Source organism: Gopherus flavomarginatus, chromosome 5 (genome assembly GCF_025201925.1).
Source record: "Gopherus flavomarginatus isolate rGopFla2 chromosome 5, rGopFla2.mat.asm, whole genome shotgun sequence".
NCBI lineage: Eukaryota > Metazoa > Chordata > Testudines > Testudinidae > Gopherus > Gopherus flavomarginatus.
The window spans coordinates 86965633-86979134 of NC_066621.1; the positions used below are offsets into that span (position 1 = coordinate 86965633).

The following is a 13502-nucleotide window of genomic DNA, read 5'->3' on the forward strand; positions in this document are numbered from 1 at the left end:
GTTTAACCTTTATTAAGCAACAAAACTCTTAATGTTTAGTATATTATCCAGTTGATCAGAATAAGTGTTGTTAACCACAAATGCACTAACCACATTCGTATGGAAAATCTGGATATTATTTTAATATGAGCCTGGAAATCTGCAACATGTAACAGACAAAAGGGGATATGCGTAACTGTCTTGTATGTTTTTAAAAAAGGAAGTTATAGGCTGTCAACAATCTATCTATAAATAACTGTAAGTTTGAGTTATTGGTTGAACTAGACAGGACTGGGATCAGACTATCATCAGCTGTAAGTTTTGGTTCCATAAGGACTGAGTATTGTATATCTGTTCTTATTATTCACTATTCCCAAAGAATAAATGGAACTTTATTAATAAAGGCAATCAAGCTTGACTACTCCTGTTGCACTATTTTATTACCACCTAACACTGGACCACTAATAATTAAATGTAATCTATCTATTTATCTATAAACACATTGTAATACAAATAACAAATAATAGTTTCTAAAGCCACACTTCTCTGCTGATTCCTATCCCTCTTCAAGATTTATCTTTGCTGCCAAGGCTAAAAGAATAACTAACTAATTAAGTTAGTTGATTTTTTAAAATAGATTGTGTTTTACCCCTCTTACCCACCCTTTGTCTGTCTGCCTTTTTTAGACTGGAAGCTGTCTGAGGCAGAGACTGTTTTCTTGTGTGTGTGAACAGTGTCTGTTACCTTGCCTATCCTACCAGAATACTGTTGAGCTCCATGGTGTTAATGGCTGCCATCAGTTAAGACATGGTTAAAGCTGATGGGTGTACTAAGTACCTTTCTATCAGGGTAAAGAGAAGGAGCAATTACATGCCCCTTTACATAGTGATAGCTGAAACAATACAAGTCATTGCCCAAGATACTGGCAGCATGTCAAGGTTTGAGCAGAAGCTATCTAGGCTGATGGGTTTCTGTACCACTTTGGCCTGTCACCTTGCTAAATCTCACATGCTAAGTAGAGCTGGGTCAATATTTGGATGGGAAACCACCAACAAAAACTAAGGGCGTGGCTACACTTGCATGTACTTCACCTCTAGGAGAGGAATAAAGAGAACAGCACTGCAAGCAGCTCTGAGGTGCCAGTGTAAACAGTGATTAATCTTATTACGCTGTAACTGACCTCCGGAACCTTCCCATAATGCTTTTTAAGTAAAGATAACACTCTTTGTTTTGTTGTGATGCCTCTCTTTGTTTTGTTGTGAACTCCGGGCTCTGGAGCTGCTTATCTAAAAAATAAACACAACTACTGTTTGCTCAAGCAGAGGCAGGCAGGGGGATGAATGTCCACAGCTAGTGTTTGCTTAAGGAGAGAAGTAGCCGGAGGTGGGAAGGGCGGGGTCCGTTTTGGAGTAGCTGCTTATCTGGTCTGAAGGCTAGCTGCATTTAGTGAATGAGAGAGGGTTGGGGGAAGGGGTCGAAACTTTTAAAATGATTGAAGGTTGGTGCTGTGTATCTTCAAGTCCTTAGAACTTGCAAGGCAGGGAGCTGACACAGTGTCAGCTCCAAAAATCCACTCTCTCTGTCTCCCCCATGCTCCCTGTCACACTCCACCCCACCCCACCCCCCCCTTTTGAAAAGCATGTTGCAGCCACTTGAATGCTGGGATAGCTGCCCATAATGCACCACTTCCAACACCATTGCAAATGCTGCAAATGTGGCCACGCTGCAGTGCTGGTAGCTGTCAGTGTGGCCACACTGCCGTGCTGGCCCTACACAGCTGTACGAAGACAGCTTTAACTCCCAGCGCTGTACAGCTGCAAGTTTAGCCAAACCCTAAGTGGTGCAGGAAGTGAGGCCATAGCTATGCTCATCAGAGTGGGAGCTTAAAGATCACCTGAGGCCATGGCTACACTGGCGCTTTACAGCGCTGCAACTTTCTCGCTCAGGGGTGTGAAAAAAACACACCTCTGAGCGCTGCAAGATACAGCGCTGTAAAGCGTCAGTGTAAACAGTGCCCCAGCACTGGGAGCGCGGCTCCCAGCGCAAGCTAAACCCCATGAGGAGGTGGAATATGTGCAGCTCTGGGAGAGCTCTCTCCCAGCGCTGGTGCTGCGATTACATTCACACTTCAAAGCGCTCCCGCGGCAGCGCTTTGAAGTTTCGAGTGTAGCCATACCCTTAGAGGCAAGAGACTTGTTCCCAAAGTTTCTTGTGAACCTAGTGTACAGTAATTTAATAGAAGTTAGAGCCAAAGCAGGACTAGAGACTGCCTACAGTGTATTCTCTGGTTCTTTGTACATCTTAGTTGTAAATATTTTAAGCAAAGGGGTTTCTATCGCTCTTCTTGCTTCAAGACTATTCCACAGACCTTGAAGATCACTTACATTTCTCCCTCCAGCATAGTTAGGGTTTATGTAGTTATTGTAGAAATAATTGCCAAAGTCCTAGGCATTTACAATGTTTTAATCTTAGAGGAAGATGTGGGAGCCAGATGAAACATTTTCAGTGATGGAGCCTGTTTAAAACAAAACATTTCCCTTGGAAATTTTGCTTGATATCTGTTTCTATTTATTATTTTTTATAAGACACACAGCCTATTTTTCTGAATGAGTAGCTCCTGTTCAGGAGAACTTTAATGAGGGGAAAGAGGTTTCTCTTTGGGTTTGATAACACCAAACAAAAGGCCAAAGAGAGAAACAGTAAGAAGAAAACTAAGCTGTGCACCCAAAATATGTTTGAATGAATGAAAGCAAAGGAGTCTGATCTAAGTCTGATAATTAATTTGCTGAGAAACATTTATAATATTGACATAAAATTGAGGCTACATATTCTAAGATATCAAGGAAATTATCTAAAACACTTATAACTCTAGGTACTTGGATGACTTTAGCTAAGAAATTTACTAGACCACTGACAATTTTTCTTTAAGTAATTAAGAGCTTGGGAGGTACCCGCAGATTGGAGAAGAGTACATGAGGTACTGGTTTTCACAAAAGGGAAGAAGAGTGATCCTGACAGTTATTATCTTGTAAATCTAACTTCTATCCCTTGTAAAATAGATGAACATATGGGATGGAGAAATTCACTGACCAGCTAATGGAACCACAAGCAATAAACAGCATAGGGCATTTATAAAAAGCAAATGTTGCTTAATAGACTTGATTGCCTTTTCTAATAGAATTAAAACATGAGTGGATGAATAGAAAACAGTACATGCGATATTAAATACATTTGTATTTTAATGAAGTATTTGATACAGCATCTCATAAACCTTACTCTCAAAATTAATTCAAATGGTTTTAGCTATGAATATTGTAATTGAGATTATGGTCCATTTGACTGATGAATCAAAAACAAAAGCTAACGATAAACAACAATATATTGAGTTGAAGTCTATAGGGGGATATTGCAGGAATCTCTGTTAAGTCTGAGCTGCTTTCATGTTTGTCTAAAAGATGATTAAATGGGCATGCAGGGGAGACAACAATCTACAAATACACCTCTACCTCGATATAACGCTGTCCTCGAAAGACAAAAAATCTTACCGCGTTATAGGTGAAACAGCGTTATATCGAACTTTATTTGATCTGCTGGAGCGCACAGCCCTGCCCCCCGGAGCGCTGCTTTACCGCGTTATATCCGAATTTGTGTTATATCAAGTGGCATTATATTGGGGTAGAGGTGTTCCTAAAGGGTACAGAAATCGAGAAGAGAGGAATTATTGGGGTAGGATGCAGGAAGAAATTAAGAAAGAAATAATGTAGGATGAACATCAGAAAAGGTTCCCTGGGAGATATCAGAGGCTAATGTGTGATGTAAAAGTCTCCCAAATGAAGGGATGGAATCCTACCACAGTGGACGATTCAAACTAGTCTGAACAAAACACTAAAAAATATAGTCATAAACAATCCTACTGTGATTTTTTGGGGATCTCCCACACCAGTGAAGGGTTCTCTCACTGCCTGCTTTATAACTCTGGGTGCCTTAATGCTATGTTGATATGGCTCAGAACCTTGACACCTGTAGCCAGCCTACAGCTGGCTTCCACCAGCCTCATCACTTCTTGCAGGGTGACCTCAACATCCCTTCCAGTCCCAATTTGCCCCAAATCTGTCTACCCTGAGTTCTTTACTACCAGGAACCTGGACTTTTCCCCGCTAGATCGTCATCACTGAAGGAGTGAACACTGTTCACAAGTTTTCAGTTCCCTTTGCAACATGCAGTTTGTACAACAGAGATCTGTTTTGGGGCTAAAAATAAGTAAAGGGTTTATTTAACAGAAAAACTATACATTCAAAGGTGAAATAGCAAGGAAAATGGACACAGAGAAAATAAACAGAAAGACACAACTTCAGGCTCTACACTTCTGTATTAGAGAAATTGTTTTTTGTAATGCCAGTTATTATTGCCTCTGAACAGTTTCCCAGTGTGCCTGCTAGCCCTAAAATGGGATCCAGTGTTCACTGTCTTTGAGACTGTCCTTCAGTTTAGGACATAAAATTTCAGCCAATTGCCTGCTTTGAAAAAGATTTTTGCCCTTTTTTCCTCTCCTGGAAGGATGACTCATGGTTATTCAGAGTGGGGGAAACTTCCCCGTTTTTTAGTTTTCCAAGACTGGGGTTTTCTTTTCAGTGTCAGTGTCTTTACATTAACTGTAAAGGTCCATAATTTGTCTTTTCCTGCATTGTAAAATGCTAGATTCTTGGAGCTAGTCTTGTCGGTTTGGGGAGGCAGCCCCTACCCACCTGGCTGACCACCTCCCTGGTGTGAGGTGGAGCTGAATGTTGCAGCACAAATTGAGCACAGCTTTATATCTACACAAATACATAAATTCACAACCACACTCTGTATACATAACTCATAATAACCATTACTTGACATAGCTGTATACATAATAACGTCGTATACAACCAATTGATTCAACTGCTTCTTCATTGAGGGTTCAGACCCTTATTCTCCCTTTGGTGTGTATGGACCCTGATGTCACACCTACTCTGCCTGGGAGATGGACTGTCTGACCCAATAGGCCTTTAATGTTTGCGACTCTATAAATAGAAACCAAGCTACAACTCCCAGAATCCTCTTATAATTGAAGTTCTCTGCATGGGACTAGCTTCAGTGTAGCAAAGTTATTAATGAACAGAAATTATTATAACTCCTAATTCCTTAAATACAGTGACAGAAAAGAAAAACAAGAATTGAAGGTGAAGTGTCTAGAAAAAATAGTACTGAAGCACAAGAGATTCCTCTTTATAAGGCTGTTGATTCTCCAGAACGGTTTAAGTCTCCTGCTACTCGACTGGAGTCCATTACAAATTCCTTCAATATAACTATGACAAGTGACAGTCCCAACAGTTGCTTAATATAGAAGGATTTTGTGTTTATTTATTTACCTTTGTTTCAATTTGAGCCCATCAGAGTTCTCCAAGCTCAGTATAAAGTTAAATTCACATAATAAAGGAACTGGTCCCAAAGACATTGCAATCCCAAACTAGCTTCAAACATCCACAGTCCTAAAAATAAGCTCTATCTCAGTAACTCTGCCCCCTGATCAGATAAGCCTGGGAGAACAGGTGAGTCCTACAGCTGGTCCTGTGGGTCACCCGAGCCAGGCTCCAGCAGGACAAGGGGCAAGTGACTTAAGGGAAACTCTGTGAATGGCTCCAGAAATGACATCTTGTTTTTATATAGTTTTCTTTGAGTCATTAACAGTCAGGCGCCACTCGTGCTGTAACATATCATTATTACAACCGCAAATGTTCTTAGTGTCCAAAAGGAAGATTTATTCCCTTAGCTAGTTAAAAAAAGAAAAAAATCCAATCCACAGAGACCAAAAAGTAACAGAAGAATCCCAGAGAATTAGAGAAATATTAGAACATAACATTTAAACTGGACTTAAAAGGCCTCTCATAAATGAGGGCTCCAGATGTTGACAGAAGAGCTTGTGGTTTACAGAGAATAACCAAGGATCAGTGTACAACTCATAGAAATTTCCTCCTGCCCGAGTTTATTGGCAGCTGATGGAAGGCAAGTCTTTCAGATTTGGCTTTTCAGTGGCAGCTAAATTGACTTGCTCTAGTAGCAGATAATTTTAGCTGGTCTTGACAGTAGCAATCATTGCCAGTTTTAAGAATATAGGAACTGCTAAATCGGCTCAGACTGGGGGTCCATTTCACCCACTGTCCCATCTCCAATTGTGGCCAGTAGCAGATGGTTCAGATTTAAGAAACCCCAAAGTAGGCAGTTATGGAATAATTTACTCATAAGGAAAAATTATATTCCAAACTCCCATCAGCTAGATAACTGGCCAGTGTCCTGACACATACGAGTTTGCATTCCTTCGAAATTTCTGGCTTTTTTTGTTTCATTTTAATTCATACTAATGCAACTCTGTATGTTCTCATTATCCAAAATATCGGATCCTTTTTCAAACTAGGCTGAGCTCCTGGCCTCAAGGCTCTCCTGTGGCAGTGAGTTCCACAAGCTAACTGGTGTATACAAAAGTGTTGTTAGTTTCAAATGTGCTACCTTTCAACCTCAGAGACCGTCTCCTTGTCCTTGTATGATGAAAGCGTGACTAGGAGTTCCTGCTCTGCTCTCTCTACACCGGGCCTGATGACACGGACCCCCCCACCATGCCCTGTTATTCGCCTCCCCGCTCCCGCATGCAGTGCCGTTCTCTTCAATCACAGCCTCCTCCCGCCCCTCATCGCCCAGCTCGGGCCCTGGCTGCTGCCGCTGCCGCGTGCCGCTGCCGCTGCCCCGGGGGTGGCCAGAGCTGCGCGCACTCTACAATCGGTCACGACTGTCCCCGCCTTACTGCGCCTCCCTCACTGGGCCCGCGCGCGCGACTCCCCAGTCAGAGCTTTCAGCAGGGCACATCTCGTGCCTGTCAATCAACGCGGCCCGCCCTTTGTGCTGCGTGCCCCTCCCTAGCGGGGCTGCTGGGATTGGCAGAGGGCGCGGGGCGGGACAAGGAGAGGTCCCCGGAGGGGGCGATTGCCAGGTGTGACGCTGATGCGTTTCCCTCCCCCCGGAACCTGAGTTGTGCGGGTCTGTTTCCAGACGGAGTTTCAAATCATGACTCTTCCCCCACCCCGCGACGGCGGCTGGCGTCCTGGAGACGGACGGAGGCCGGGAAGGAGCAACGCGCGCTGGGGAGATGCTGAGCCCCGAGCGCCTGTCCCTGCCGGGGCCCGAGTACTTGGGTAAGGGCAGCGGAGGAGAGAGGCTGGGCAGTTTGAGGGCGGGGCTCTGAGCCCGCTGCGGAGCCTGTGCGAGGGGCAGTGAGCGCGGCTGCTCCTACAGCCTCTGCCCCATGTGTCAGGGGAGCTGGCGGGGAATTGGCCTCCCGGGCACAGGCCCCACGGGAACCTCACTGTCGGTGCCTCTAGGCAGGGCTCCCTTTGCCCCTGCGATGGTCTCTAGCCAGGCCTTGCTCAGCCTTGTCTTCAGCGCTCGGTTCCCGGGGGCCTGGCACGGAGGTGCTGGGTGTTAGGAGCGGGCAGGAGGCTGCCAAGGGAGTCTTTGTTCTGGGGTTTTGTTTTGTGGCTTCCTAGTTGGAGGGGCCGAGTTAAGGCGACCTCAGCTGTCAGTCACTCTATGTTTGGGAAAGTAACCTAATTTCCAGTCTTTCTAGCCTGGAAAGTGAATATGGAAGTGTTATTTACACCTTCTCATAACACAAGACTTAGGGGTCACCAAATGAAATTAGCAGGCAGCAGGTTTAAAACAAACAAACAAAAGGAAGTGTTGCTTCAAACAACATGCAGTCAACCTGTGGCACTCCTTGCCAGAGGCTGTTGTGAAGGCCAAGACTATAACAGGATTCCAAAAAGAACTAGTGAAATTCATGGAGGATAGGTTCATCGATGGCTATTAGCAGGGTTGGGCAGGTGATTATTCTTTTTTTCTAGAAGCTGAGAATAGGTAACAGGGATGGATCACATGATGATTACCTGTTCTGGTCATTCCCTCTGGGGCACTTGGGATTGGCCACTGTCGGAAGATAGGATACTGGATTAGATGGACCTTTGGTCTAACCCAGTATGGCTGTTCTTATGTTATGTTTGTGTTTTTGATATGTATAAATGATGCTACTATCATGAGTAACCCCCCAAGGTTTGTTTGATAGTCACAACTTTCTCTTCAGTTAACCATGTTTTTTGTTTTTTTCATACTAGTGTCCTATTTTTTTTTTGTAATATGTGAGAAATGACCAGTTAAAGGAGACTGTGTTGTTCACAAGCTGAGTGGAGGTGTAACTGGTATTTTTCTAAAGGTCTATCTTGTTCTCCAAGGCTAGAGTCCCTGACTTGCTCCCTTGTGCCTGCTGCCTCCATCCTGGGAAGAGAGCTCCACTGGTGTAGGAGTGGGCGGGTATTTGAAGCATATAGGTTTTTTTTTTGTTTTTTTTAATGGAAGTGGACTCTAGATAACTAGATGGGCGCTCTGTCTCCATTTCTTGAGTGTTCTTTGAAACCAGTGGTGCTCAAGGATCAAATTTTTTTTTTATCCATGTACTATATTCACTTTTTGGGTGACAAGGTTGAGTAACAGGAGGTTTTATTGCTGGGAAAGAAAAACAACCAGTTTCTATTGATCTGTCAGGGAAGAGTCAAGAAACACCATGTTGTGGTTCTGGTCATATTTTGTTTGTTTTTAAAAGTATGTACATTTCATAGCCCTTGGGTGTAGCCCTTGGGTTACTGGCAGGATGCTGCTGCAAGCCACAGTTAAGGAAAGTGTGGTCTCCCCTTCTCTAAATTCAGTTATTTATTTTCTAGGGTAAGTAACAAATGTTTTTTACTGCTTTCATACTATGACAAGGTGGAACATAAAATCCACGCAGCCTACTGTATTTCTTTATCTACTCTGCATACAGATTCCCTTCCTTTGCTCATTGTTGATTCAGGTGTCTCCACATTGAAGTGGGAGCTGCAAGAGTTGGCAGACATGGCTTGAAAGAAACTTTCATCCACCACTGAAATGAAACTCAGTAACATTGTTCTGTGATTCTCCCTTTGTCAAATATAACAAGAGATTACAAATCTCCTGCAGCAATGCTCTAAGGAACTGCTTTTTCTCTTTCCCCTGCTGTGGGTGTTGGTCCTCTCTAGACTGAGCCTAGTATGGTCTGTGGTACTGCTTAATGTTTCATTGGACTAAAGCGCAAAGGGTTCTGGCACCAGTGTGTTGAATGGAAGTAACTTTGGTAAAAATAAAGTCAATATATGACTTCACTTAATGATTAGAGAGAAGCTGGGATGAGAAGGACAAAAGGAGGTTGGAAAATGTTGCCTAATGTTTGAACCCCTTACGACTTTTACATTCAAAACTCCTTGGCTTGCTGCCCTCAGATGGTTAGGGCTGTTCTGAAGTCAGGGTAACTTGTGTATTAGTAGCTAGTGTGCTTGTTTGTCCAGAGTACAGAGGCTTCGTTTATACAAAAGGGCAAGAATCAGAGTGATTTTGTTTTGACCACTGGACCCATCATCATATTCTCAGCCCTGGCAAGTCACAAGGTATTGGTCCTTAACATCACAATCTTGCATTTAAAAAAAAACAAACTATGCCCCACTTCTAACCACCAGTGTGCCAAACATTCACAAAGTATGGATTGGATTCGATCCCTAGCAGTTCCCAAGGTAGCAACTGCTAAAATTGTGTTGAAACTGAACTGAGAGGGAAGTAGGATGGTAATTTTTAGGACTTGAAATCATATCATGCTGTCTTGTGAATACCCAAGGCTAGGTAGGTAAGAGCATAAAAATTGCCTTATTGGATTGGAGAATCTTGGTCCATCTAGTACAGTATCATGTTTGCAACAGTGGACGGTACCAGATGCTTTTGAGGAAGATACAAGAAACTCTGTGTAGGCAGGTGTGGGATAATCTACATCCCTCTCCCCTGGATGAATCTCTTTTTAACCCCTAATAGTAAGAGATGGACTTAACTCCTGAAATATGAAGTTTTATAGCCCTTCCAAAACTTTTTTTTAGTATTTTCTTTCATAACTCCATGTTCTTGTTACCCATATAATTATCTAGTCCTTCATTGAATCCTGCAAATTTCTTGGCCTCAACAATTTTTTGTGGCTGTGAGTTTCAAAACTGATAAAGGAAATACTTTTTCACACAACATGTAATTAGCCTTTGAATGTGCCACCTTTTAGTTTGACCGTCCCTTTGCTTTTTGTATTATGCAAGAGGATGAATAGAAGTTTCTGATGTATGTTCTAAACACTATTCATTAGTTTTGTATGCTTTACCTTGTCCTTTCTTATTTGTTTTCTCTCCAAAGTGAATAGTTCCAGTCTTTTCAATCTTTTTTTCAAATGAAATGTTTTCCATGTCCCTAATCGTTCTTGTTGTTAGTCTCTGAACTCCCTCTAAAATGGCAGTAGTGTTTTTGAGCTAGGCTGACCAATACCGAAAACAGTATTTCGAATGAGGCTGCTCCGTTGATTTTATATAAAAATATATTTTCCATAGTAAACACTAAGCCATTCCTTTTGTACCCTAACGTTTTGTGTGTTTTTTGACCACAACTATGCACTGAGCAGAAATTTTTGTCTACAGCAATGCACAGGTCTTTTCCCTGAGTAATGATAGTTAATTTAGAAACCTGTAAGGTGAACGAGTAGCTCTAGTTTTTCTCTCTAATGTATATTACTTGGTATTTATCAACATTTAATTTCTTCTGCTGTTGTATTACCCCTTCACTTTGCTTGGTTATGTCCTTTTGAAGTTCCTCATGGTCCTCTTTGCAGTTGATTAACCTAAATAATTTTGTCTTCTCCAGATTTTGCCAGCTAACTCCCTTTTCTGGATTTTTAATATCTATAAATTATAGATTAATAGAGTTTAAAGACAAAAGGGACCATTAGGTCCTCTAACCTGACCTCTTTTATATCACATGCTATTACAGACCCAACTGGGAGAAATGTAATGGGCCCGGTAATTTGTGTTTGGCTAAAGCATATCTTCCAGAAGGCATCTGATCTTGATTAGAAGACCTCAAGAGTTGGAGAATCTACCACTTCCATTGTTAGTTTGTTTCAGTGATTAAAAATATATGCCTAACTTCTAAGTTAATTTTTGTCTAGCTTCAGGGTTCAGTCACTGGTTCTTGTTGTGTTTTTCTCCACTAAATTAGTTCTTTAGTATTGGATATTTTCTTCCTTTGAAGGCGTTCATACACTGTAATCAAGTCACCTCTCAGTCTTCTTTCTGATTGACCTCTTTAAGTCTCTCACTGTAAGGCATCTTTTATATCCCTCAGATAATTTTTGTGGATCTTCTGCACCATCTCCAATTTTTGAACATCTTTTTTAAGATGTTGACACTAGAACTGTACACGGTATTCTAGTTATGGTCTCATAGGTGCCGTATAAAGGGGTAAAATCACTCCCTACTCCGCACTCTCCTATTTATACAACCAATGATCTCTTTAGCCCTTTATACCATAGCATTGCACAGAGCACACGTTGAGTTTCTTGTCCACTATGACCCCTAAATCCTATTCACATAATGGTTTCCAGATATAGCCACCCATTCTGTAGATATGACTTGCATACCTTATTCCTAGATGTCTGTCTTTGCCTTTGACTGCATTAAAACACATTTTGTTTGAATGGGCCCAGTTTTCTGTCTTCTTCATTATTTGTCACTCTGCCAGCCAGTCTTTATGTCATCTGCAAATTTTATCAGCGCTGATTTTAAATTTACTTCCAGATTGTTGATGAAAATGTTGAGTAGCACTGGGCCTAGTACCAATCCTTGCAGAATCTGATTAGAAGCACTTCCATTCAATGATGATTCCTCATTCTTTTGAGATCTGTCTGCTATCCAGTTTTTAACCCATTTAATATGTGCTCTATTTACATTGTGTAGTTGTAATTATTTAATCAGAAAGGTATGTGTTACTAAGTCAAATGCCCTACAAAAGTCTAAATAATATTTCTGCGCAGTTACTTTTATCAACCAAATTTGTAATCTCCTCAAATAATAAGTCTTGTTTGAAAAGATCTGTTTTGCATAACATCATTTTGACTTGCATTAATTATATTTCTAACCTTTAATTCTCTATCAGTTGAATCCAATATCAGCTTTTCCATTATTTTGCATGGGTTTGATGTCAGGGTAAAATATTTATAGCTGACCCAGGCCTTATCTTACTGAATTTGTCCAAATATATTAGCATTTGTATTTAGCTCTGTTAACCTAATTTACAAGGTAGTGTGCCCCCCACTCAAAAACAAGTCTTTAATTCCTCGGTTTAACTATACGTTATTGGCACTCGAGGACCAAATATGGCTGGCCCAGGACTTGGGTTCAGTATAACTTTCAGTACTTAGTTATTTCAGTCCTATTGGCTGTGCACTTAAGCACAGATAGATGTGTTTCTCAGGTAGCATACCTTACCATACCTCAATTGTGTGCCATAAATTGTTTGGTAGTTTTGGGTTTTTGTTTTTTTTGTTTTTGTTTTTTGGAGGGGGGGATCTTCTGATATAGTTCTCCTTCCTTTCAAAGATTTAATGCTGCAGGAGAACCCTCTCTTCAGCCAAAGAGATATGGATGTAGCTCCTACAACTGTGTCCATCATCTGGAGGGATTCACTAGAGCAGGGGTAGTCAGTTATTTTTGTTAAGGTCCACATTTCTTGGTCAAGGTCCAGATTCCAGAGAAAATAATAAAAAGTAAAGAAAAATATTTCAGGGTCTGTTCAAAAGTGTCTGGCAGTCTGGATTTGCCTTGTGGCCTGCCTATTGACTACCCCTGCACTAGAGTGATGTGTGGTGCTTCCTCTCTTTAGGGTATTCATATGTTATCTCTGCAGCATTTGGAGCCTCCTCAGGTCTAGGAGGAAGTGGCTGAACACTGATTCCTGCTCACGTGGAAGCTCATTGTGCCCTGAAGCCAGTTTGCTGGTTGGTCACTTTGCTTTTGTCTCATTTCAACGTTTTCAATCTAAGCCCTTCTGGAGGGGATTTATAATTCTACTCCAAAGAGGTGTTCTAAGATGAAACTTGAATAATGGATTTTTTTTAAGAATTAGCAGGCTTTAATTTTTTTAATGAGCTAGTTATTGTTGGACAAGTATAGTCAAGAAAATTAATAATAGTTTCAAGACACTAAATAACTAGTTTTTACGTTAAAAATGGGGAGGTAGGAGGGAAGGTGTAAGAATAGGGTTACCTTATTTGAACTTTCAAAAAAGAAGACTCTCCATGGGGCCAGGATAGCCCTGCCCCCTATCCACTCTCTACCACTTCCTGCCCCGACTGCCCCCCACAGAACCCCCAACCCATCCAACCCCTGTGCTCCTTGTCCCCTTATCTTTTCCTCTGGGACCCTTTCCCCTAACTGCCCCCTGGGATCCCACCCCCTATATAAGCCTCCCTTCTCCTTGTCACTGACTTCCCCCTCCTGAGACCCCCACCCTAACTGCCCCCCAGGACCCTACCCCCTACCTGTCCCCTGACTGCCCCAACTCCAATCCACACCCCCGCCCCTGAG

General features: G+C 42.0%; 1 protein-coding gene across 3 annotated transcripts in view; it reads left to right on the forward strand.

Annotated features, from left to right (window-relative positions):
* The first annotated feature begins 7024 nt into the window (after positions 1 to 7024).
* Positions 7025 to 13502, forward strand: part of CSTPP1 (centriolar satellite-associated tubulin polyglutamylase complex regulator 1) — a 160700-nt gene continuing 154222 nt past the window's right edge. For 2 of the 3 annotated variants that reach the window (XR_007774680.1, XM_050955455.1), the window contains exon 1: positions 7057 to 7187. Coding sequence is in view for 2 of the 3 variants with exons in the window: in XM_050955455.1 (XP_050811412.1) it covers positions 7142 to 7187 (46 nt within the window). In the remaining variant the exon portion in view is untranslated. Of the gene's footprint in view, positions 7188 to 13502 lie in introns of all 3 variants that reach the window. The other variant, XM_050955456.1, reaches the window with a different exon arrangement.